At 37.2% G+C, this 26,468-nt stretch overlaps 1 protein-coding gene across 13 annotated transcripts in view; it reads left to right on the forward strand.

The window, feature by feature from the left end:
* The window catches only part of MITF (melanocyte inducing transcription factor), a 201,115-nt gene extending 175,495 nt beyond the window's left edge, over window positions 1–25,620 (forward strand). For 9 of the 13 annotated variants that reach the window (XM_073230893.1, XM_073230897.1, XM_073230901.1 and 6 more), the window contains 5 exons: window positions 5,307–5,424; window positions 8,224–8,298; window positions 13,537–13,612; window positions 16,955–17,102; window positions 22,110–25,620. In XM_073230893.1, coding sequence (XP_073086994.1) covers window positions 5,307–5,424; window positions 8,224–8,298; window positions 13,537–13,612; window positions 16,955–17,102; window positions 22,110–22,511 — 819 coding nt within the window. In that variant the 3' untranslated portion in view covers window positions 22,512–25,620. The remainder of the gene's footprint in view (window positions 1–5,306; window positions 5,425–8,223; window positions 8,299–13,536; window positions 13,613–16,954; window positions 17,103–22,109) is intronic. The other 4 variants (XM_073230894.1, XM_073230905.1, XM_073230898.1 and 1 more) reach the window with 2 other exon arrangements.
* Window positions 25,621–26,468: the final 848 nt, after the last annotated feature.

Here is a 26,468-nt window from a genome sequence, read left to right on the forward strand (position 1 = left end):
GTGCTCAAAAATGTCTAAATTGATAAGTGTAATTTATTATAATATAAAATAACTTTGATAGTATTTTATTCAGGTGGTATTCATTGAGCACCTAATGTGTCCAGCGCTATGTTAAAATAACATCATACTTAACAATCCAGATACTCCTCACAATAAGTCCTTGTGAATTCCAGACATGGGCCCCAGTTTGCCTCATAGAGAACTTGTCTTCATGACTCTTCTGAAGACAGTTGTCATGACCCCCATTTGTGTCTCTCCTTTAGACCCAATACCCACGTCTCCTCAGTTAGTCTGAGTTAGAGTAGTCATCTTACTCCTTTGTTATCTGATTGCTCTGAACTAATTTTCAGATTGACTTAGCCTGATACATCACCAGCACTGGGCATGGTACTGTGGGCTCAGGCGAGTAAGGTTTGCTTCCTCTTTTCGGGGGCTTACCAGTCTAGAAAGAAGAGACCACCTTAGACCTTAATTGGAGAAGGCTAATTCAGGAGCAGTGGGGTCATATCAGGGGAGTTCCCAGATCAGAGAGATCCCCTAGGCAGAGCTGAATTCATTCCCAGCCAGGAGAGGAGTAGCCTGTAGCCACCCTTAGAAATCACTTACTTTGTCCAGTTTTCTTTTATATTCCCACCGTGGAAAAGGCTAAATGTGGTCCTAACAGAGCCTTCGCATGACAAACTATTTCAACATTTTGCTGTTAGGGGAAAGATGATATAACATATAGGTTAAGAACATAGACTCTGAGCTAGATTTCTGAATTTAATATATATTCTTGAGTGAGTTATTTAACCTCTCTGCCTCACTTTCCTTGCCTGGAACGTGGGGATAATAATAGCATATAAAACAATGGAATCCATGTGAAAATTCTAAGAGTTACACAAAAAGCATTTAGAATGCTCCTTAAGCTCTTACTGAATGTTAGTTACTAGCTCTTACTCTTGATAAATTTGGGTTTTGATTGTCACAATTAAATGATAAAACTACAACTTACTAACATTTTAATTTTTTTCCCCATAATAAAGTTTAAACTTAATATTCTTTATGTCAGGCATTTTACCCCCTTTGTGTTATTCTTTGAAATGCTTTATTTCAAGTCAACTTCTTAAAAAACATAAAGTGGAAGAAACACTTAGAGAGGAAACTATCCTAAGGGAATTACAGTCTAGAAATAACCATTCTGAGAGCACAAGGGCCCTCTTGTACCATCACAAACAAAGAATAAAAGTCCCAGTTTTCTTGTGCTAACAGTGCTCAATTGATATTCAGAGAAGGGGACCATCCAGAGAGAAAAAAATAATAACATTTTACAATGATCATTTGCTTGGAAAAATATTCATTTTGGTGGAGCAGAACATTGAAGAACATAATTTAGACCAAGTTGGAGGCACAGAACCATGTGTATCTACCTTCTCTTTATTTGTCCCAATTAGACTGTGGCTTTGATCTGTCCATCCTGTAACTTGTATGCTGGAAATGAAATCTTGTCCATCAGATTAATGTGCTGGATAAAAACCCAGCAAAGACATACATATCTATGTTAACAGAAGAAACCGCTTCCTCTTTCTTAGCTCCAGAGGTGTTATTTTGACTGATTATGATCTTAACTGTGTTCAGGGGGGTATTTTTCTAACCCAGAAGGAGAACTATAGAATCCGTTCTTTAATATGCATGGTTAGGAGACTGGCCTTTAGTTAGAAAGCTGTATTAATTTAATCAAGCTTCCTTTTTTGTAGCTTCAATGAGTAACAGCTGTTACTACAAAGACCTAAGCCACCAGTTAGGGCGTGGGCTCTTAGCCCTGGCACTATGAACATTGGCGATGGATAATTCTTTGTTGTAGGGGGTGGCCTGCCCATTGTAGGATGTACAGTAGCATCTCTGGCCTCCCCCCACTTCATGCCATAGCATCTCCCCCCAAACTGTGACAACCAAAAATGTCTCTAGACATTGACAAGTGTCTACTGCAAGGGGGGAAAACTCACAATGGGGAAGCACAGATTTTGGGTTCTGACTAGTCACTCCAGCCCTGCAGATCTCCTGATTGCTGTGTTTAGATTTGTATTGCAGTCGAGTAAAATTGGTGTGATGGTCAATTGGATACTTGGTAATTAACACAGCAGGTGGTTTTGCTGATCAAAGAGAAAATTAGCTTGACTGTCCAAACTGTAGAATGGGAATAGAAATTTTCTAGAAATACATAATTTTCTAGGGAAGTATAATGTTAGCAAACACAGCAGCTTATCAATCACTTAAGTAGCAGGCACTGTTTCACTGACTTTATCTCTTTTAGTTCTTATAAAACCCTGTGAAATGGGTGATAGGATCACCACTCTTCAAAGGGCCACATCACCCCTCAGAGAAGTTAATGTCACACAGCAGGTTAGTACCAGAGGCAGGTTTTAAACTAGGGTCTCTGACTCCTGAGCCCAGATTGCCAAATGCTATACTATTCATTTGTAAATTTGAATATCCACACTTGGCTGGCAAGCAGCAGGTGTAGGAGGAGGGATGGGGGTTATTTGTTTAAGTCCACTTAGAGATTAATTGGAAATTGGCACTTCTAATTGGTTAATATTGGCAGGTTGATACTACTCCCCAAATATGGCTATTAATATGATGCATGAACTTCTTACTAAAAACCTCCATTCAGACATAGCTAGAACTGTGGCTTTTTCTTTTTTTTCTTCTGTAAGATTGGTACAGTAACATACTGAAGGTGCCTTTTTAGTTCTGTGTCTGGCACAGAGTAAGTGTCCACAAAATTATTTTTTTCTCAGTAAAATATTCTGGCAGGCTCTATGCTACCAGCTCCTAATCAGCAAGCATTGGAAAAGCAGCTGAAGTGGGAAATCTTTTAGAGAACTAGATAAGGGGTTATAAGCTGCTTTTTCCACTAGAGGTAATAATGTCTGACCTCAGTAGAGTGCCCGGTAAGGCTTCTTGGTATAGATAATTTAATTCATCTCCCTCTGTGGGGGCCACTGCTGTCCATCCACGCAGGTCACAGCAACTGTTTCTTAAGTTTTTTGCCCTCCCAATCAGTTTCTCTCTGGGTCTTCCCCAGTCTGTCTCTCCCACCCCGACCCACCTGTCTGTCTTTCTATCTCTTTCTCTCTCTCTGTATATGGATCTCTCTCTACCTGTTTCCACCCCACTTTTGTGTCTTTGTCTCTGTCTCATTCCCAGTTTTTAATTTTTCTCTCTCTCCCCCTCTTTCTCTCTTTCTGTGCTTTTGCACTTATTAAGAATATGTAATGTATCATTTTACTTTAGAATGTGGTTGATAAATATTTCTTATCCTGGAGAAGCTTGTAATTTCATGTCTGTTCATAGTAGATCCTTGATGAATTAGAGGTTTTCTTTAAAGCTAGCTTCACATACCACTTGTCTGTTAATTGTCCCTAAGAAATCATCATAGCACAATTGCATGTTTTAGTTACAATTTGCAATTTGGAAACAGTACATGTGATTTGTATTTGTGGAACTATGGGAAGAAGTCTTTTTTAGTTTGTTGCATTGACTTTTGAAGTCACATTCCTGGTGTATTAATACCCATTACTTCTCCCAAAACCTGAAACTCCAGAATGATAGAAGGATAAATCTGTGCAATCTAGAGGAGTCATGAGATGTCATAGCAGCTTTATAAGTTTCAACTCTGACTCTTCATACTGCTGTATGGAGACGTTTGAGTGCCTTTCACTCTGCTGTGTTAAGTTGGACAAGAATAGAACTGAGCACTCAACAGGGCACTCCCGACCCTAACATGATGACTTATTTCAAATAAAACTACTTAGTGAAATGACAGCTAGTAAGCAAAGTCAAATTTTATCAGTTTCTTAGCTAGAAGGCCTTGAAATGTGGTTCAAGGGCATTTTAAATGATCATAATGCATTGTTTATATGCATCTTTGTTGTGCTATATGTATGTTACATCTTATGTACCTAGATCCTGCCTTCAAAAGGGAAAAAAGACTGAGTAGAAGAGAGATGTGCTCTGTTCATTGTGTCCTCCCTGTCCCCAGAACCAATCATATAAGAGTGTCATATTAACCTATCAGAAAGTACCTTATTCTAGGTATAGCCCCTCCCACCTCTAGCTAGGGGTTTAGTTCATAAATTATTTAGAAGTCATGATGATAATAGAGGCCAGTGGATACTGATGAGGGGAAACACATCTGATTCTATTTTTATTTTGTGGGATATTTTCATCTGTATGTTAATGACCATTTGAAAGAATGAGAGGTAGAATATTGCAGTACAATTCTTACTAATGCCTCTTGGTCACTACACATTTTAATCACACTTAAATGCTATCTGTATTTGCTTTTCTCTGATGCAGAGTAGAATTCAAACAGTATAATTAAAGGTAAGAAGGGCTAAATGACATAAATTCTTACCCACGAAAAATAGTTATAGAAATTGTTTGAATTAAACTGGATATAGGAAGTTTCTGTTGTGGAAGTAGTGAGGTCACTAAACTGTGTTCCTGTAGTTAAGAGGTGGGAAAAGGGTATGTCTTGGGCTGCTGATGTCTATACAAATGGGCACCTCAGATTCCTTCAGTGACCTAGTTACAGGGACATGCGTTTATGACAAAAGGAAGTCAGTGTCTAGGAAAAAATAAGTTCATTACTTTCAATATGTTCAATTCAGAACAAGAGGAGAAGCCAGTTTGAAAAAGCTAACTGCTTCTTTTCCTTTTTTTTAAGTGCAAATTTGTGTTATTTTATTAAAGTCATTGGGCTCCCTCTCGTGGCTTTGTGAAGGATTTCAGTTTCAAGGAAAATAATTTCTCTAGCAATAAGGAAACGATTTCTTTTCCAAAAAGAAAACACTTTTTATTGTTTTTCCTTATAAAAGGAGGAGGGAGAAGAAGGGATTGATGGGGAGAGGGAAGGAAGAAAATTGACTTAGGCAAAAAACCCAATTGGTGAAAAAGTCAAGCTCCATTGAACCCTATTTTGCAGTAAGAGCTAACATTTACAAAGCATCTTCTATATGCTACGATATATGCTAGGTAGTGGGTCTGCCACATTATCCATTGTCTCCATGCTCGGAATAAACCTATAAACTAAGTAGTATCACCATGTTATGGGTGAGATTCTACATCCATTTTTCTCTCAAAGTTAGGTAGACAGTGTATATGTGAGTGAATGAAAAGGTAAACATTTCATGCTTATTTTAAAAATGACTTTTTACATCAAACTACTTCTTTTAAATAGTCTGGAATAGGATATTGGTTTTAGCTGAATAACTTGTGAATTGTTCAGTTATTCATTTCCATCTCTGATTTTCTCTCTCTAGTTACCTGTCTCTGGAAATTTGATTGACCTTTATGGCAATCAAAGTCTGCCACCCCCAGGCCTCACCATCAGCAACTCGTGTCCAGCCAATCTTCCCAACATAAAAAGGGAGCTCACAGGTAAATACCCTCATACATGTGCTTGTTAGTGGGGATCATCTTTTAACTGTCTGATAAGCAAAGCTATCCAAATAGTGACCTACAGCTAGTTCTAACTGACTGACATACTTATTTAGGTCTATGCAACAGTTGAAACATTGAGCAATATTTCAGATAGAGGATTTATACTTAAAAATTCTTATTTCTAGTATTTCTTAAGATACTGAAAATTAGGACCACCATTATTCCATGGCACCATTACTCTATGATACCCATTATTGTGTCTATGGCTGCTCTTCCCTTTGGGGTGAGGGTAGCAGGCAACACTTTGCATTACAAAATGCTACCACACAATCTTAGGTTTGTTTATGTTACTCACCAAGCCCCAAGAGGCATTTGAGTTTGAGAACCCTGGTCTGCATTTCCTTTGACACACATTCAAGCCCACAGTTGGGATAAAGCAAGACTGTATTTCTTATATCTTCATACACCCCCCTGATATTTTTGCTGTATCATGTGCATAAGATTTGTTACACAGAGTAAAAATAAAATTATAAAATGTTTTTGAGGCAAGTGTGAATTACCTATTTCACTATTTTGTTTAATGCTTTAGGGAAGGCATTTGGCCATTAGGACATGACAAAACTATGTTAGAACTGACATTCAACCATGCCAAATTTTATTGCCCTCACTTCATCCCCCTTTTAAATATTTGGTCCTTGCATCCTGCAGGATTGGGTGAACAGACTGAGGGAATGGAACCTAGATTTTGTGCAGAAATTCCTATTCTGTTCGCTGGTCTCTTTTTAAAAACATACTTTGGAAGATTGTGGCAGGAGAAAGACATTAAAAAAAAACATTGATGGGTTAAAAAAATTAATTAGTATGTAAAAACCATCAAAACCTAATAAACAAATAGGTACCCTACCAGGAAGGGAAAGTACCAAGTGTTAGAAAATATGCTAAATAATATCTGTATTAAATAATGATACAGTATGGTCAGACTGACATGAATAAAATTCTTATTACTTGAGGACAAAGTGAAGTTTTGAATTTTGTGTATGATTGTTTATTCAACAACAGAAGAAAACAACAGAGGCAAGGGATGAGGTGGGAGCAGTGGGTGCAGGGGGTATAAATTGATTTTTTAAAGAGCAGATAAAATGGACTATTATATAATAAATATATTCTGGAGTCACTGGTATTTCAGAAGATGACCAATCCAGACAGGACAAGGGTTAAAATGCCAGCAAAAGTAGAAAATGTACATGAATTAGGGTTTTAACCACCAATAGCTTGAGAGGCAGGACAATGCAGCAATAAGAGAACAGGCTTAGGAGTCAACAGATATGACCTACGAGGGTGGGAAAATCATCTTTATTGTCCAGTTTTCCCACCTGTATCAGTGTCCTATCAGGAAGGAGAGAGCATGCAGCAATTTGAACATGGAAGATTTAAAATAAATAATTGTTAACCACGTATAGGCAGTTAGCTACTAAGAGAGGATGAATACTCAAGAACAGCCTAAGACTGGGGAAGTACCCCGCCCAGGAGAGAGTCCCCTCCCCAGGGCAGGAGTCTGGCCTTGCTGGCAGGGAGGTGGTTGCTGCCCACTGGATGGCAACAAGTGTCCTGGGTTGCCGACCAGAGCTGGTTCACAGCTGGTGGGCTGAGGATGACAGGCAGAAAGCCACGGGGGCAGGGCAGGGCTGGCAAGCTGAAAACAAAAAAACAAAGAACAAAAGCAAACCAAAAGACCACAAGAAAAAAGTTAAGACACTGAAGTGGAGAGTGTGTAAATAAAAGCTGCCTATAATGCCTGTGTGTGAGAAAAAAATAAAAAATGGTTTAGGTTGACCACCTTTGCAAGTAAAATAATACAGCTTCTGAATATATAGAAATAATTCAGAAGCTGACTTATTTCAATGTATATGCATATATACTCATGACTATATAATACAGATATATATATGTATAGTATATATGCGTATATATACATGTATGTAATAACATATGCATACATATGTTTCTATGGCTAAAGTTTGGTAAAAAGATTTCTATTTGGAGGTATAATTCTGAATTATGGTAGTGTAGTGTTTCACGTATCACTTCTGAAAAGAAAGTAACAAAGGTTTCTGAATCCTAAGATTAATCAAACGTTTTATTCTGTGTTTTTTTTCTCTCTTTAAAGGCAAAAAGTAATCCCTTACCACAAAAATTTCACAAGAGATACTGTAAATAGGCCAAATGGAGTTGTCACCAAATGCCTCTGTACCCTGTTCCTATTTTTGTTTCTGTAAACTCAGACCAGTAAATAGTTACTCCTGATTTCACTCTAGCAGGTTCTGATGGAACTTGGCTCCAAGTTCTAAAAAAATTAGTCCATTCCCATGAATCAGCTAAAGATCCAGTTTGGGAGCTTCTCTACCCAGTTTCCATGTCAGTGTGTTACAAAAGCATCAAAAACTGAAAAGTTCTGTCGCCTGAAAAGAAAAGTTGATTACTGACAATAGGATACAAACGGCAAATTTCCATAGCTTTCTAGTTACTTATTTTTTCCTAGTATGTTTACAGCATGTTGGACATCTTTGTTACTGGTATTTTACCATTTTGTAGAAGCCAAGTTTTTGCATTTTGTTGGCTATATATTACATTTGAAAAAAGCAAGCTTTTTAAAAGTCATAATTTTTAAAACTGTGTTTTTATTTAGAGTCAAGTCAAATAAGCTTCTATATGTTTAGAAAATGAGATGTTTTGTATTTTATGTTTTTGTGTGCCTTGAACAGTTCCAATTTCTAATTACTTCATTCACGTGCACAGCGTGTATTTTTCCCACAGAGTCAGAAGCAAGAGCATTGGCTAAAGAGAGGCAAAAAAAGGACAATCACAACTTGAGTAAGTTGGGTTTATATTTGTGATGTTTGAGAGTGGAGTTGGTGTTTCCGCTTACATGAAAATTTTCCCAGAAATTTTGAAGGGAAATTGATGCCTATAGTTGTTAAAGATACAATTTTATGAAATTATTTTTCAGGGAAACCAAGGTATATATTTTTCCTATATACTCTGAGATCAAATTGGATTTTTTCTTTCAGCATGTTGAAAAGTATTTATTTTCCTTGCTTATGGTAATGGTGTGTGTGCATGTGCGTGTCTGTGTGGTGAGGGGGAGCCTTGATCCCCAACTACCCAATTATAAGTGTTACTCACATTGGAACTTATTAACAAAAGGGGATGTGGGATCACCATCTCCAGTGAGATTTGAAACAAAGAAAGAAAAAAAAAGAAACATCTGGAGGGGAGTCAACTGGTGAGATAGCCTCCCAAATTTCTGACTTTACCTGTGACTTATAAAAAAAGGTCTTCTAATATGTAAATTTTTTATGTGTTTGATTTACTCATGATCAAATCTTTTAACTTTTTCCTATGAAAATTAAGGTTTTGTTTCATAAGTAAAAGAGGCTGCACAGTTAGGAAATAACAAGGATTGGATTTAGAGGTAAGGAATAGTTTGCGTAAGTGTGCATTTCTCATCTCAGGGTTTTCTATCCTCTTTTACCTAAATTGATTTTTAAGAGTATAACTTAAGTGTAAACATTTTTTACTTCTAAAACTGATAGAATGAGGCCAGCGTTTAAGATGATAGAATAAGGGCCAGAATTATTTTCTGGTCCCTAGAAATAGTCATTTTTTCCCCCTCAGTTTGTTGTTTGTCTTTCCAACCTCTGTCCATGTATTTAAGAATAGACCCACATACGCATGCACCCCTTGAATAAATAGCATGATTTTGTGTATGTGTTCACACAAACTTTATCATATTGTCAATATTTGTTGATGTTTGCTTTTTTACTCACCAGTATGTCCTAAAGACCTTTGGCTGTTGCTAATCTAGCTCTGTCTACTTTTCAAAAATAGTTGCGTACTCTTCTGCAGTGTGACTGTGTGATATGTAGTAATCCTCCCACTGCTAAGTGTCCATGTTTTTTGCAGTTCTTCCTTACAAACAATGTGCATATGCGTCTTTGTGTACAGGGGGTTTTGTTTCTCCAGGTTATGTGCTAAGCAATGAACTGCTGGGCCCAGGAGGGGGTGAGTTCTTTCTTTGAATAGACATTTTCCTTTTTACTTCCCATTTCAGGTTTGAGAAGCTGTCCACATCTTTTAATCAAAAAATTTGATAATATTTCTAAGATCTCTCGTAGCTCCCAAGTGATTTTACTCTAAGACCATTTTTGTTTTAAAATACTTTAGAAATACGATAATTGGTCATTTTTCAAAACTTCACCTGTCTGAAATCTGGAAAACTAAGTTGGATATAGTCAAAAACAATATTCACCTTTACTTAGGCCCCTAAACTCTCAAGGTTAAGGTTGTCTAAAGTGAAAAAACACAATTGGTTCAAACTCTGAGGGCTCTAAAGTAATGTTAAAATCTCATCTATTAGAAATTAATACTCAAGGTTAGATGGCCCATTGGCATAGCTCTCCTCTTCCAGAAATTTGTCTTTTAAGAGTATTTGCCAAAATGTACAAAGTAATACATTCATTTATTCATTCGCATTTATTTATTGAGCTCTATTGTATATGAGGCACTTTTTCTACAGAAGTGAGCCGAACAGACAAGTTCCCCAGCCTCATGAGTTTACATTTGAATCAGGGCAGACAAAAGATATGGGGGAGTAAATACCTGAAGATGGTGTATTCAGCATAAGATAGGTACTATGGCAGGACTAAAACATACATGCAAGCACTGGCAAAAATATTCATATGCTATTGAAAAAGAGAGAAATTAGTACTGTCTAAATATTCATCAGGAGAGGGTTTGTAATATCTTATGGCATATTCATATAAGGAATTGTCCATAGCTTTTAAGAAAACTGGTGTTGGTCTGTTTCACCCAACTCAGGCAAACATGTACAAATATATTACTGAGTGAGTAGAGCAAGTGTCAGAATAATATATATATATAATATCCCATTATATAAAAAGAACACACTATATCAGGTTTTGCTTGCAGGCATGCATGTGTGTGTGTGTGTGTGTGTGTGTGTTTGTATGAATGTGTGCATGGGGAATGTGTGAATCTAGAAGTCACCCTTATCATTGACAGTTTCCTTGGGCATGTAGATGCTAGATGGTATGAAGAATTGGCTTTTACTTTTTATTTTTTACACTTCTGTATGTTCTGCAGTTTTTTGCAAGCATGTATCACTTTAAAATAAAAATATAAATTGGGGAGGGAAGTCACTGAATTAAAAAAAATGTGGCACATCTAAATGTTGACAGTGAAAGATGTCAACAATATACTGTTAAGTGAGTAAAGATAAATGCAGAGTTGTTTTTAGTGTAATTCCACTTTAACCATATCATTCTTTCTTTAATACATCATTATTGAAGGTCTACTCTGTGCCAGCCTCATGTGGGTGCTTGGAATCCATCATTAAAAACATAAATATTGAATGAATGAATGAATGACATATGCAGATATTAGGTGGTTGAAAGTTCTATGAGGAGACAAAGTGTAGTTGAGAGGATAGAGTATCGGGATAGGAATGGGAGGTGGTTTCTAAGTAGGGTAGTCAGGGAAGGCTCATAGATACATTTGAGTCACCACCTGATGTACATGGATGCAGAATCCTTTAGCTGTCTAGGGAAGAGTGTTCTAGGCAGAGGGAACAGCTGTAAGAATTCCTAAGTAGGGAGTGTGTCCGACTTGATTGAGGAATGGCAAGCAGCCCATGGGGCTGTGAGTGGGAACACAGGTGAGTCACAATAGAAGATGTGGTCAGAGTAGGAGAGGAGTAAAAAATGAGATCAGAGAGGTAGAGCCCTCCAGACCTTTTAGGATGCCTTGAGAAACTGGCTTTTGTCTAGGTGAGGTGGGAAATGATTGGAGGCTTTTCAGCAAAGGATGGGCATGCTGTGACTTTTGTTTGAAAAAGGCTCCCTCTGGCTGCTGTGTTCTAGATAAGCCAAAGGGGTAGGTAGGGGACAGTGGGCGTGGGTGAAGCAGAGATACCAGTTAGGGGATTGCGGTAATCCAGGTAAGAGATGATGGTGGCTTCTATCAGTTAGCGGTGAAGGTTGGGCGTGGACCGATTTTGGAAATACTATGAAGGTAGAGCCAACAGATTTTTATGATGGATCAGATGTGGGATGTGCGGGGAACAAATGTAAAGAATTGATTTCAAGGTTCTGGACTAAGTAACTGGAAAGGTGGGGTTACATTAAGTGAGGTGGGGAAGCCTATGGGTTTAGCTGTTTAGCATGGAACACCAGGAGTTCATGTTGGAGTGTTGGGCTGCCTGTTAGACTTCCACGTGGAGACATCTGAGTCTGCAGCTTTGGGGAGATGTCTTGGTTGGAAACACAATTATGGGAATCATCAGTGTGTATATGGTATTTAAAAGTATGAGATTAAATGAGGTCACCAGGAAGTGAATAAGGTTAAAGAAGAGTCTTAGTAACTGTGTCCCAGATGTGTATCTACACCCTGTGTGTGTTTATTTTTAGAGCATAAAGATAATCACAAAAGGTACATGAGAAACTTAACAGTGGCCGTATCTGGATCATAGAAGACTTCTATTTCACTTTATGTATTTTATTTTAGTATTTGTATTTTTATGATTATTATATGCTTGGAAAAATAAGAAAACATGTCATGCTTCAGAGTTTTGGAGGAGGTTCCCTAGAAGGTCAGAGGTCCAAAATTTTCTTCTACAGAATCATTGAGTATCATTTAATATGTCTATTTAATAAAAGCCTAATGATGAGACTACTATGTATAACTGATTTAATCCTAGGAATAATCACTCAGGTAGGAAAAAATGCAATATATATTGGGAAAGTTGTGAATGATATTATTTCTCTAAGTGTACAGAATATTACTAGGTTGAACGTAAGTATGTATTAGATTATAAAATGTTTAAAGGAAAATATTAACATCTTTAATCCAATGTATTAGACCTTAAGTCATTTCAAATTAGAAATATTTATTGCCTCATATGCTTTGCTATTTCACCCTCTCTTAAGAAGATGATAATTTAAGAAGGTAAACATACAACTGGATTTATAAAATAGAAATGCTGTTAGGATGCATGGTATAGTTAACATGCTAAACTTAACTTCTAGGGCTGTGTTATTCAGTACTCTAGCCACTCGACATCAGCTTGTTGAGCACTTGAAATGAGGCTAGTCCAAATTGTGATATGCTGTAAGTGTAAAATATACACTGTATTTCAAAGATGTGGTACAAAGAAAAGAATAAATATCCGATTTATTGATTTTTATATAAATGACATGTTGAAATTATACTCTTTTGGATATATTGGGCTTAAAATATATTAATTTCACCTATTTCTTTTCATTTTGTTAACGTGATTACTAGAAAATTTAAAATTACATTTGCAACTTGCGTTATATTTTTGGTTGACACTGGGTAGAGCAGGGTTTTTCTATGACCTATAGGCTTGGAATGTTTTTTACATTTTTAAATGGTGTTAAACAAATCAAAAGAGGAATAATATGTAATATGTGAAAATTATGTAAGATTCAAAATTCAGCAACCATTTCTTCCTGTCAGTAGACTTGATTTGCAAAAAGTAGCCATGGTTAATATCATGTTGTTAATTCTGTCAATTAAAAATTCATAGAAATCTTTTTTCTTTCTTATATAAACACCTACATGTCATCAGTTATGCTGTTTGGCCCACAGTCCCAAAAGTACTCACTCTCTGGTCCTTTGTAGAAAGATTGCTACCCTTGGTCTGGCACATCAGGGTTGAGTTTGGGCCTGTTCCCCACTTACTGTTGGTGTCCTCACCAAGTCCCTAATATTTCCAAGGTAGTTTTGTCATTTGTAACTGAAGATACTAATTCCAGTTTTAGGGTCATTATAGGATCAAATAAGAAATTACCATTTCAGGGCTTTGTAAATGATAAAGTTCTGTACAAAGGTAGCTCATTTTTCAAAAAGTGCTTTACCCTCAGTACCAAAAACATGATAGTAACAGGTAAATACAGATTCAGATTGTTGTGGCCTGGCAAAGTTAATATGCACATGCCATTAATGAGATATGCTAAATGTGTATGTGGTACCATTACTAATAATAGCCCTTTCCTGTGCTCTTTTTTGAAGTTGAAAGAAGAAGAAGATTTAACATAAATGATCGTATTAAAGAACTAGGTACTTTGATTCCGAAGTCAAATGATCCGTAAGTACAATTCAGTGTTAATCTGCATTGTCTGTTTTTTTCAGACCTTAATGTTATTTCATGTATTGCAAAAAGTGCAGTCATAAAAACTACATAAAGAAGTACCCCCCTCTCCCTTTGGTTCCTTTTCTGAATATTTCTTACACCTTTGTTTTGGTTAATCTCATCAAACTAAAATGTCAAGAGAAGTAAACTAAGTTATGCAAAAGGATTATTGGACATGAATTGTTTAGCTTTGGTTGTGAGGAGGTGACTTTCTGAATTCTGAGAATCCTTGGCAAATGAACACTCTTGACGTGCTAAAAAAATTCTAACAGTTCATACCAGACAGAAGTTTCGGTAGCTGGAAATGCAAGATTTGCTGACTATTTGCTCTCCAACTCAGACACTGTCTATAAGCACGAAGCTGATGTGGGAGACTTGAAGTTTAACAGTATTTAACAGACAAAAGGTCAATTTAAAAAAAATTTGCATGCCCTTTGTACATTTTACCAATCCAGAAAAAATAGTAATTTTTCATCCTTTTATAAGTACAGGTCAGCTAATTTGGATTTCAGCACACAGTCTCTGTCCCCTACCCCCTCCTCCTTTCAGAGATAACAGTTGTTAGGATAATTTTCCTACCAGCAATGTCAGCAAATAGAACAACAAATATACAGTCTTCATCCATTAGAAATTGGCCCATTTGAAGTAAGGTGCTAGAGGATGTATACATTTTAATGGCTCCCACAGGCATTCCATGAAATTAGCCTTTGAATATGACCTTTTAGCTATCTAATAAAATGTAAAGATGAAATCAAGCATTATTCATGGAAGGCTTATTAAATTTGCTATTCACATTATTGTCAGGGAATTTGTGTCAAAATAAAATAAAGCCATTGCCCATTGTAAGGTGGTTTTGATGAATGTTCAAGCACAATTTCCATCACCAACATTTTGCTTTCGCAGATTTCAAGGAAAGCCATTTTGAAACTCAAAACATTAAAATTCTCAGTTCTACTGCACAAATTTATCCTATGAAGGGGCTGTGACCTTCATTTCCTATAGTCAGTCTTGCATGATAGTTGAAATTGAATTCCCATTTTCCTGTTCTTTATCAGCTTTCACTTGTGAGCATATTCTTTTAAACTGTAGCATGTGAATCTCTTTAGCAACATATTATGAAATTATGGGACTGCTCTATTTGCGTATTTTCTTTCTCTATTATATTAGAAATACTTATGTGTTTATAATCCGAACTGATAATGATCTTTAATTGTAGGCATTGTTTTAAGATACTATGAACTATAGTCTATTATGGGGCTTTTCCCATACCAGGTTTCCAGAACAGGCTCTCAGGCTGCTATGGAGACACAATCTAGCTGACGAGGGTCCTGACCCTAAACCCTTTCCTCCCCTAGAGCAGATCTGTTTGTAATGACGTATATATTGAGGACCTGTGTACATGTTTGTGTGGTAAAAGGGTCACTCTCATTATAAAAGAAAAAAGAAAAAGTTTGAAAACCCTACCTGTAAGTCTAAAAGTATAATTGATTGATTGGGTCTCACAAGGAAGCAAAACCCAAGATATTGGTTGAAATAGTCACTTCTGAAAAACTGAGTAGCTGCTTTGAATTATCAGTACTGGTTTCTTACCTTATTGGTCTAGGTAACACATCTTTCATTATAGTTACATTTCTCTCTGGCTGCTAACATTTCTATTACTTTGATTTCAGTGCTGAACATTGAGCAAACCTGCTCTGTGCTCACTCTGAGGATCTCAGGACACCTCCCTGGGTTGCCATCTTTGGTGCTCAGACCCCAGAGATCAACTGCAAGGAGCACTCTGGGGGCCATAACTGCCTCTCGTGGGAGAACTTCTGTTTTGTTCTTCATATAACTCTTATGAGGATCAATTACTTGCTGGCTTGTTTTAATGGCCCTCCATTTACATGTCCCAGCTGATACTTCCGATCTGCTTTAAGCCCCTATAGATAATGCGGTAGACTTGCCGTATGTTCAATTGGTTTTGTTTTCATCCTTATCATTGTCATTGTCATGATAAATATCATCTATACAAGAGCTCAGATTAAAGTCTTACAAAGCTAGTACTTATGTAATGATAATTTCATTCTTAATTATTTTTCTGGAGTGCTCTAAATTTTTCAACTCACTTCTACCTACACCTAATGATATCCTTAATGACGTTCTTTTCTCATATATGCGTGCATTAGAAGCTATAGTGATAAAAAAACTAAAAAGCACCAAGCTCAGGCTGTCTGGGTTTGAATTCCAAAGCAACCCTTTACTAGATGTCTGACCTTGAGGAACATAATTGAATTTTTATACTTGGTTTTTCTCATCTGTTAAAAAATGAGGTGGAATCAGAATATTCCTACCTAGTCTAGTTGTTTTGAGGACTTAGTCACATAAGAGGAAGAATAGTGTAGTAGTTAAAGGTATGGAGTCTGGAGCCAGTCTTCAGGTTTCCTGGCTCTGCCTCTTCCAAGCTGTGTTGGCAATTGACCATTGGCAAATCACTTAACCTCTCTGTGCCTTCATTTTCCAATCTGTACAATAAGGATAATATTAGTGCCTACCCATTGATGTTGTTATGATTAAATGAGCCGTGAAACACCTTAAAAAGTACCTGGCACAGAGCAAATGCCTTTTAAAGATAACCATTGCAATTATTATATCGAGCCCTTAACACATGCTTGCTCCATTATTTGAATTGACTTCTAAACTTTTCACAGCACATTCATATAAAGTGCCTCCTTTGATTCCAGTAGCATACCTATGAGGCTGCTCATGCAAATTTAGTATCGCTGATATATGGGTGAGGAAACGTAGATGGAGTGAGATTAGATAACCTGTCCATGAATATTCATGATAAAATTTGAGTGTGCACCTTGATGTCGCACACAATCGAGTAGTGGGAACGCATGGATTTTTTTTTTTTTTTACCATAGGTTATTCTGTCTGTCTCAGTGAGTTAACTTTGATAGTCCTAGAAATCTGTAACTATTTAATATAGTATTTAAGAATATTGACTTTATAATCTACAAACCTAAATTAAGCCCTGCTTCCCCCTTACAGTAGTAGCTCTGTGACCTAGGGTAAGAAATAGTCACTGTTTCAACTCATGCACAATGACCCTTTCTTTCAAGGTACTTGTCTGGGTTAAGTAAGAAGATGTATAAGAAGTAGGTGAACAGTGTCCAGCACGTGGCAAGTACTCAATGATAGCTATTATCAACTTTTAATTGTTATCACATCTGTAGAACTGGGATGCTCTGAATATTGAATTTTCTTTGAGCTGGAAATCCTCAAGAAATCTGTTTGCTTCTGCTTTCATTACAGAGACATGCGCTGGAACAAGGGAACCATCTTAAAAGCATCCGTGGACTATATCCGAAAGTTACAGCGTGAACAGCAACGTGCAAAGGAACTTGAAAACCGACAAAAAAAACTGGAGCACGCCAACCGGCACTTGTTGCTCAGAATACAGGTACGAGGCATGTGATGTGTGAAGTTCACTCCGTGTCACTGACTCAGAGAAGGGAGAAGAAAGGGTATAATGAGCCATGAGGGGGAGTTGACTTTCATTCTTCCAATACAGTTGATATTCATTATTCATGAGTTTCCTATTTATGAATTTGCCTACTCACAAAAATTTACTTGTAACCCCCATATCAATATTTGTGGCATTTTCACAGCCATCCGGGGGTATGAGCAGAGCAGCAAGTTGGAGTTGCCAGATGTGACTGTTCCTCCTTGAGGCTGACCAAAGCCATGCCCTCTTTGCTTATTTCAGCTCACCCTGTAGACAGTTGTCCTTTTTGTAGTCTTTCAGAGCCATATTTTTCACATTTTTGTCTTGTTTGTGGGTGATTTTGCTGTTTAGAATGACCCATAAGCATAGTGCTGAAATGCTGTTTATTGTTCCTAAGCCCAAGAAGGCTGTGATGTGTCTTGGGTAGATTGTGTTATTCAGACGTGAGTTATAATGCTGCTGGCTGTGAGTTCAGTGTTAATGATTCAACATTATTTATTAAGTTAAGTGCTTTAAACAAAACACACGTAACACAAGGTTATGTGTTGATTGGTTGATGAAAATGTGTGACCAGACACTCACAGAAAACTAACCCTGTATTTCCTCCAGGAGCAATGGTTGAGTATTTGCTAATTCACTGTTCATAGCAACTGTATAGGACATAACTGTCTTAGTCCATTCGTGCTGCTATAGCAAAGATACCATTGACTTGGTGGCTTACACAGCAAACATTTTTTTCTCAAGTTCTGGTGCTAGGAAGTCCACAATCAACATGTAGACAGATTTGGTGTCTGGACCACTTCCTGGTTCATAGATGGCTGTCTTCTCACTATATTTTCACAGGGCAGAAAGGTGAGGGATCTCTCTTAGGGCCCTTTCTAAAGACACTAATCCCATTCATGAGGGTTCTCCACCCTCATGACTTAATCACAGCCCAAACTCTACCTCCAGATACCATCACACTGGGGGTTAGGTTTCAACATAAGAATTTGGGGGAGGACAGGACACACAGATATTCAGTTTGGAGGAGGAGGGGACACAGATATTCAGTCTAGGTGAGGAGGGGACACACAGACATTCAGTCTAGGGGAGGATGGGACACATGGACATTCAATCTAGAAGAGGAGAGCACACACAGATATTCAGTCTCTAGCAATAACTACCTGGAACCATGAGGACTGATTGTGGTTGTTACAGACAAAGATGCTTTATAGTATTTTGCAAGGGGGACTATATGCCTTTTTAGGCCATGGTCAAAGCCCATGTATTTAGGAAAGTTGGAGACATCCAGAGTATTTTATCATCAAGATAAAAATTTTGGAAAAAGTTACATATTATGAAATTATGCCATATGTATCTTTAATGTACACTGTCTACTCTTTAGAGAGAGAAATGCTGATTTTAATAATATGTGAAATTCATCTGTCACTCTATTTAGTGAGCATTATGGACCTGCGTAAATATGAAATGGGGTCCCTCTTTAGTAGCAGCTCCTGGTACTTCTCTTGGGTGCTTAGTCTCTCATGCTGAGTGTAAAGACACAACTTGCTCTGAAATTGTCTTCAAGAAGAGAAAGAAAATCTATGTCTCTGCCAATGACCAAATGAGCTTGCATGAGTAATTTTAATTTACTTTCTGACCTTGAACTCATTCTGCTGGAAGAGGCAGCGATGGTGTACCTTCTTCCTGAGATGCACCCACCCCTTATCAGATTTTGCCATAGAGCAATGGTTGTTTTTCAGGTTTGTGGCGGAACTACTTACAGAATATCAGTGTAAACTGTGGCACTTCTGAGACCAGAGTGTTTCATCTAGTGGTGTTATCCCAGACACTGAACTTAGCGAATGGAGTCATTCTTTTTAATGCCCCACTGTTGACATTTCTATGTGTCCCATTTCTCATTTCTCTGCAGTGATGTTCAGCCATGGGGCAGGAGGCAGAAATCAGCTCTCCTCTAGGGGCGCACTATAGAATCCTGGTAGTTACTAGAGGTTATATGTAATTTGCAAATTCTCCTTTCCCTCTCCCCTCGTTTTTTTTTTTTTGGTTTTGTTGTTGCTTTTGTGCTCCATCCCTTCAGTAAGTAGCTATGGTTCTTTAGTCTCTTGAACTTAGTGTACCCATTTATATTTGTACTGATGTGTTATTTCTTTATACAAATATAAAATATAATAACTGTTTTGAAAGAGAGGCCAGGTTTTAAGGTCCCAAACATATTCATGTGAAATATGAATATTGTGAAATATGTGAATTGGAAATTCCACAGTGAAATGTCTTGGGTTTCTTCCAGTGACAGTGTGAGGCAGTCTTTAAAACTTTTGCATATCATGGAAAACATTAATCGGGAATGCTCTGCAATGCAATGAGCCTGAGTTCTCTAGATGAGATTTCTCACATTATTTAGAAGTCTAATGCTTTAATCAGCTGATAAACTTTTTAATTAAACCATAAACGGTTAGAGTAAGATGTTTGCCTCACTTAATCCAACCATTTTTTTTTTTTAAAGACAAACTACACGTGTGGGGGTGCTATTCTTATTAGTATGTTGGGGTAGATTTATAACAGTGCACGTTTTCAGCTTCAGCCTAAGGGCTTCCCTTCATTTTCACTCTAAGTGAGGCATGCAAAAATTTTCACAGAAGAAGGAGCATGAAGCCTTAATATCATTGGAACTGTAATTTTATTAAATGGCCCAAGGCTTTAAAATGATTCGTGGAGTTACTTGTGTTTCTGGAGATTGTGTAAAGGAATATGCAGATACCTGTGTGATGTCTCAGATTTCCATATCTTCCTTGTATTGTATCCAGAGAAAGATCTTCAGGTCAAACAACCTTTAATGTAACATTACTTTTCAGGACATTTATTTCTGGGCTGTGGGCAAAAGTTGAGAGGCTCTAACATGTTGGAAGGTACTTCTTCCTCTTGCATGAGGCAAGGTGACTTGCTTCAAATGTATATTCTATTGTTACTGTATTATTCTATCACAAACATGAAAAGGGTGGCATTAGTATGTCAGAGCAGAATGCTCTTCAGGAGTCAATTGGGGTCTCTACAGTTCATTTTAGGAGGGCCCCTCAGAAAGGGAAAGGGAAAGAGCTTGCTTGGAAGGCATTATGAAATGGGGGATGGGGGGATTCTCTGACACTGAGGCAGTGAATTAGGCAGTTCAGGCTGCATAACAAATACCAGACTGGGTGGCTTAAACAACAGGAATTTATTTTCCCACAATTCTAGAGGCTATAAATCCAAGATCAAAGTGCAGACAGGGTTTTTTTTGTGTTTTTTTCTTTTGTGGCCTCTCTTATGGCCCTATTTTCCCTATGCTTACCCATGGGCTTACCTATGTGTCTTCTGTGTCCTAATCTCTTCCTATAAAGACATCAATCCTACTGCATGTTAGATTAGTGCCTACTCAAGTGATCTCACTGTAACTTAATTAGCTCTCTCCAAACACAACCACATTCTGAGGTACTAGAAGTTACGATTTCAACATAAGAATTTTGTGGGGATACACACACACACACACACTCACACACACACATATTCAGCCCATAATAGGAAGGATATGAAGAAAGTGTAGGAAGAAATTGCTCATCTTACACATGAGAACTTTCTTGTGAAATTAAAAAAACAAAAACCAAAAAACTTCCCTTGGCCTTGGTGAGATGGACTCAATAATACTTTTTGAACTTCAGCTACTTGTGTAGAACCTTCAGAACTTATGCCATTATTTCCAAAATTGTATGTGTTCACAGTGCCTTAGGATCTTTGTAACTCTTTCACTGCACCCTAGACCAAAGCAATACCTACTATTTCTTTGCTAGGTCCAAAGCACCTATTACTTAGCCACATACTGACTAACAACTTTGCAGCCACTTGAAAATATTGGATGTTATGTAAACAAATATTGTACTGAATTTTGTCTCTCAGGAAAAACAAATAAATACTTTGTTGAAAATAAAAATATATATATAAAACATATACATTGAAGGAAAGTGGGCATTTTTATTTTCCCTTTAAGCACCCACACTACTACTAACGGGATGTGTGTACTTGGGGAACACTGCGCAGCTTTCCCAGCCTTGGAATCAGGTTGGACACTGTCACCCTCATTTTCAATTCCACATTGATTTTCATGCTGTATTTGCATTTTTATCACAGCAACCACCGAAGACCCGGCCTTAATGTTAAGGTGTGATGGAAAAGAATGTGGCACAATCTGATACTGAGATTGCCAACTACCTTGAGTTGGATGGTTCTCACTGTTGGGTGCCATTTCCCTTAGAATTTAAAAATAACCCCAGTACCCTCCAAGCTCATTGTGGCACTGCTGGATATGTCTGCTCAGGCTAGGGACCACAGAGACTACATTATTTATTGAATATTTCCCTTTAATCAGCTCACATTTTCAAATCTTATTTTTGTATTTTAACTGCTTCTCATTGTGAATATTAACAGTTGTGAGAGACTGTCTCTATACTTAATACATAACAGAATCCATATACCTCCTAAAAATCATTCTATGTACCACCAGTGGTCCCTATACTCTAGAAATACTGCATTTATTAATTTAAAAGAGCAAAAATAATTTTAATAATTGCTTTCCTCTAGTGTCTGATTCTTTAAATACTTTACTTTTTAGCGCAATTTTAGGCCCCAAAATTGAACAGCAGGTGCTGAGTTTCCCACATAATCCCAGCCCCCCCTACTCACACAGTCTCCCCATTACCCACATCCCCCACCACAGCAGTACATTTGTTACACTTGAGGAACCTGCACAGACACATCATTGTCACCCAAAGACACTACTGCAGGGCTTACTGTTGGGGTCATACATCCTCTGAGTGTGGACAAAAGAATGGTATGTATCCATCATTATGGTATCATCTACAGCTGTTTCACTGTCCCAAAGTCCTCCGTGCTCCACCTGTTGAACTGTCTGATTTTCACTGTTCATTTTAGGAACTTGAAATGCAGGCTCGAGCTCATGGACTTTCCCTTATTCCATCCACGGGTCTCTGCTCTCCAGATTTGGTGAATCGGATCATCAAGCAGGAACCCACTCTTGAGAACTGCACCCAAGACCTCCTTCAGCATCATGCAGATGTACCCTGTACAACAACTCTTGATCTCACAGATGGCTCCATCACCTTCAACAGCAACCTCCGAATGGGGACCGAGAGCAGCCAAGCCTATAGTGTCCCCACAAAAATGGGATCCAAACTGGAAGACATCCTGATGGATGACACTCTTTCTCCTGTTGGCGTAACTGACCCACTTCTTTCATCAGTGTCCCCCGGAGCTTCCAAGACAAGCAGCCGAAGGAGCAGTATGAGCATGGAAGAAACCGAGCATGCTTGTTAGCAAATCCTCCTGCTCTGCATCCTCACAAACTGCTTCCTTTCTTGATCAGCAGATTTAACAATTTACCTGAAGGGGTTTTCTTGATAATTTTCCTTTAATATGACTTTTTTTTTCATGCTTTATCAATAGCCCAGGATATATTTTATTTTTTAGAATTTTGTGAAACAGACTTGTATATTCTATTTTACAACTACAAATGCCTCCAAAGTATTGTACAGTATGTGTACAGTATCTGTGAACTGAATTCACCCCAGAATTTAGATTTCTGAGCAAGAGGATTTTGCATCAGAGAAATTCTGTTAATTTTTATTAAGAGGAGACTGGGTTTGAGATTTTTTATGCCTGTGACTTCTTTGGAAATGAAATGTAAAGTTTAATTAAAAGAATGTAAAGCAGCCAAAAAAAAAGAAAGAAAGAAAGAGAGGAGAAAAAAGAAAAGCAGGAAAGAAATCCACACTAATCCTTTTCCATTTTGTAATGTATCGATTTATTGGTACTGCCTTAAAGATACAGTACCTTTCTTGCATCATTTACTCTTTATACTGCAAACTATTTAAATAAATACTATATTCTGTAAAAGAAAAAAAATGCAACCATTTTCACAAGGATTGTTTGGTCAACACGTGTAACTAGTACCTTACTTAGGTGCAACTGAAATTCAAGGGAGACAGACCAAGGCTCTCAGCCACTGTGTGCTGTTAGCTTCCCTCATCAATAAGTGTGACTCAGTTTTTCATAAGATATACTTTATTTTGAAATGGAAGTTAATGTCCTCTCAAAGTAAAATATTGAGGAGCACTGAAAATTTTATTTCTTTTTTTCCTTCCATTTTGCTTTTGATAAGGAAACCCAACTGTGCGCATTTCTAATCGGCTTTACTATTTTTATTTTTTAAATTATGTTTTACTGTTCATTTGATTTGTACAGTTTCTTTATTATTATCATTCTTTTCAATATGTTTGTCTTAATTTGTAAGGATATGCATCTTAAAATGGCAAGTTTTCACTATTTTTACATCTCACTGGTGGTTTCCCGCATTCTTTGTACACATGCGTGAAAGAAAACTTTCATGCAAGGTCTTGTGTTTCAAGAGAGCTTTGTGAATATTTTGTATATTCCAGTCTCACCAGAACTGTTTTTCCACACATGTAAGGTATAATATTAACAGGTTAAAATCAGTTTCCTAGAAATAATAAACTTACATATTTATTTTTAGTGATAGAAATGTGGCAATAGTCTTGGAGACTGATAGCCATAGTGTTAACATGCCCATTATGGTCATTTAAATTGGGGTTTATTTCAGCAAACTTGCTGAAGTTTTTTAAAGAAAGAAATACTGTATTGGCAAATTACTGTTACTTGATAACAATGTTTTCACAAGCAGTGACTCTGTATAGTTAGATTCAGTGCATTATCTACTTATGTAGTCCTATGCAATAACAGTAGTGTTACATGTATTCTGTCAGGCCTCGATGTTTCATGCAGATGACATGTGGTGTTAAGAGCCAGGCTGTGGAATGGAATTTCTCAGTAGCAGCCTACAGTTGAATAGGAAGTGGCATAAAGCATATCCATTCAGAATGAAGTGCCTTAAATATAACAGTAGTCTTTTTTGGACTAGCACTGACTGAACTGTAATATAGAAGAAAGTTTCAAGAAGGTATCCATAGTCAAGGGGAACATATAGCATGGTGCCTATGTAAAGAGCTTCCAGTTTCCTTCAGATATTTTTAATATTAAATATATTTTAGTGACAGTGCCAACTTCTTTCATCAGGAAACCTTATTCAGGAGGGTTTTTTTTTTTTAAAAGAAAACAAGTTTAAATGTCAAATGTGAACTGGTGATGGGTGTTGGAGAATTCAGAGAGGAGTGATTGTCAGATGTATGAATGGATGGCTTATGTGAATATAATCAACTGCATCGTTCGTATGCATGTTGGGCAGTGAGAATCCTTGGAAACATTGATGATGCTATCAGTTTTATAGCTTTATTAGTTAAGGGGGTAGGGAAAATTAGTTCCCATTCTTTCAACCCACTTGATTGTATAGCTCTTTTCCTAGAATAGTGATGCAAATCTGCATGAGCAGCAAAGTGTACCATAGTGTTCATTGATACAATCATAGCATTGTCTATTTTTCTCTTCATATTTATATGGGGGGAGGGGAGCTGGATGCAAAAGTGGAAAATCATAATGGTATGATGCTAGTTTTCTTTAGCTGATTTCAAGAGTTCTTAAAAATAGAGTGAGGTTGACTAACTCATGGTCCAGGGAATGTGGCCGGGTTAAGCAACCTGATAGAAAGCTTTGTTGAGTGAAAGCATGGCATCTTGTACCACTGCCCTGACCTGACTCGCAACTCCTGAGCTCACCATTGCCTGCTTCTCTGTCCCCTTCTTAAGAGACAATTTCTGGGAGTGGCAGGTGAGAAAGCCCAGGAGAATGCTGCAATCTCAGGGGTGGTTTTATTTATTTCTTGTTTGCCAAATAGAGTGTGGATTCACTTTAGGGACTAGTTAAGCCAAGAGGTAGTGGTTTGGGTTCACCATTTTGTGACAATGACAGAATGATCCACACCACTCCCCCCATCCCTGGGTGCAGAATTGTGACTTAGGGTTGGGTCTCTATATGGAGTAACCAAAATGCCAAACTTGTCCACCTGCCTCTGGGTAAGGCAATGGAAATACCAAACCTTCTGACTTTGCCAAAAACCATACAACCAACCTGGTCACATATAGGATGACAAAGTTCTTTCTGGTTGTTTTTAAATAATAAAGCAATAAGAACAAATAAAATACATAGGAAGTTAAAAGACATAAAATAAAGCACAAAGGAATGCACTTACTAACATTTTTTAAAAATGCACTGGGGGAAAGTTAATGTTGATAACAGTATATTTAAAAACCCTATTTCTTGAAAAAAATGACAAATGACTGTCTCTTGCGGACACTTGGTACTGTAATGTTAAATAGTCACCTGCTGTTGGATGCAGCAATAATTTCTGTATGGTCCATAGCACTGTATATTATGGATCGATATTAATGTATCCAATGAAATAATTGAACTGTTGTTCTTGATAGCCTCATTAAAGCATTTGGTTTTTCACATAGTGGTGGCCAGTTGTGTTCAGTTAATGCCAATTTTGAATATTGTTTGCCTTATCAAACATGGGAGCACATATTGTCTTCTGATTTAATGAATAACAAATTGCATGAAAAATTTAAAGATGCCAGTAAGTACTTTTTATTTGTTTAAAATGCCATTCTAAGATACTGCTTCTTGGTTTTAAATGTGTTTTATTACTTTGTGACTTCCACTCAGACGAACTATCATTATGCAGCTTTTACCCCCTCTGAATTTGGGGAGATTTTAAACTCCCAAATGCCAAGAATTCATTTTAGATACTGGAGTTTTATTTAAAATGTTCCATTGAGAGGTGGCTTTACAAAAAAGACAAATTGGCAGAAAAACTCTTGCATATTTACAAAAAGGATATTGGATTTTTTAAAATATAACTTTATAATAATGAAAGCTTAATATACCCAGGTTGCCAGCTCCTGGCTGTTTTTTTTTTCTTCTTCTTTTTTTAAATATAGCACTTAAGAATCATTTGATAAATGTTGGATTTGACTTGGGAAGTGTCAGACAAAACATGTCTTTATTCCCTAGCTAGACCTTAAACTTCTGCCCTCTTAAAAAAATACTCTGGTTTAACCTCTGGAGAAAATGAGTAAGAAACTTCCTGTAATGCTTCTGATGTGATTGTCAGCTTTTTCTTAAGTCTGTTTTTTTTTCCTTAAATTGTAGTATACAATAACTGAGCTCTTTCTTTTTCAGAGTTGTTTGAATTATTTATATTTCCCATAGAAATGTGATTATGTGATGTCTTAAAAATATGTAAAAGTAGGAAGATTTCCTATCTGAACAAAAGAATTTTCTTGAGCTACATTGAAAGCA

Source organism: Manis javanica, chromosome 3 (genome assembly GCF_040802235.1).
Source record: "Manis javanica isolate MJ-LG chromosome 3, MJ_LKY, whole genome shotgun sequence".
Taxonomy (NCBI): Eukaryota; Metazoa; Chordata; class Mammalia; order Pholidota; family Manidae; genus Manis; species Manis javanica.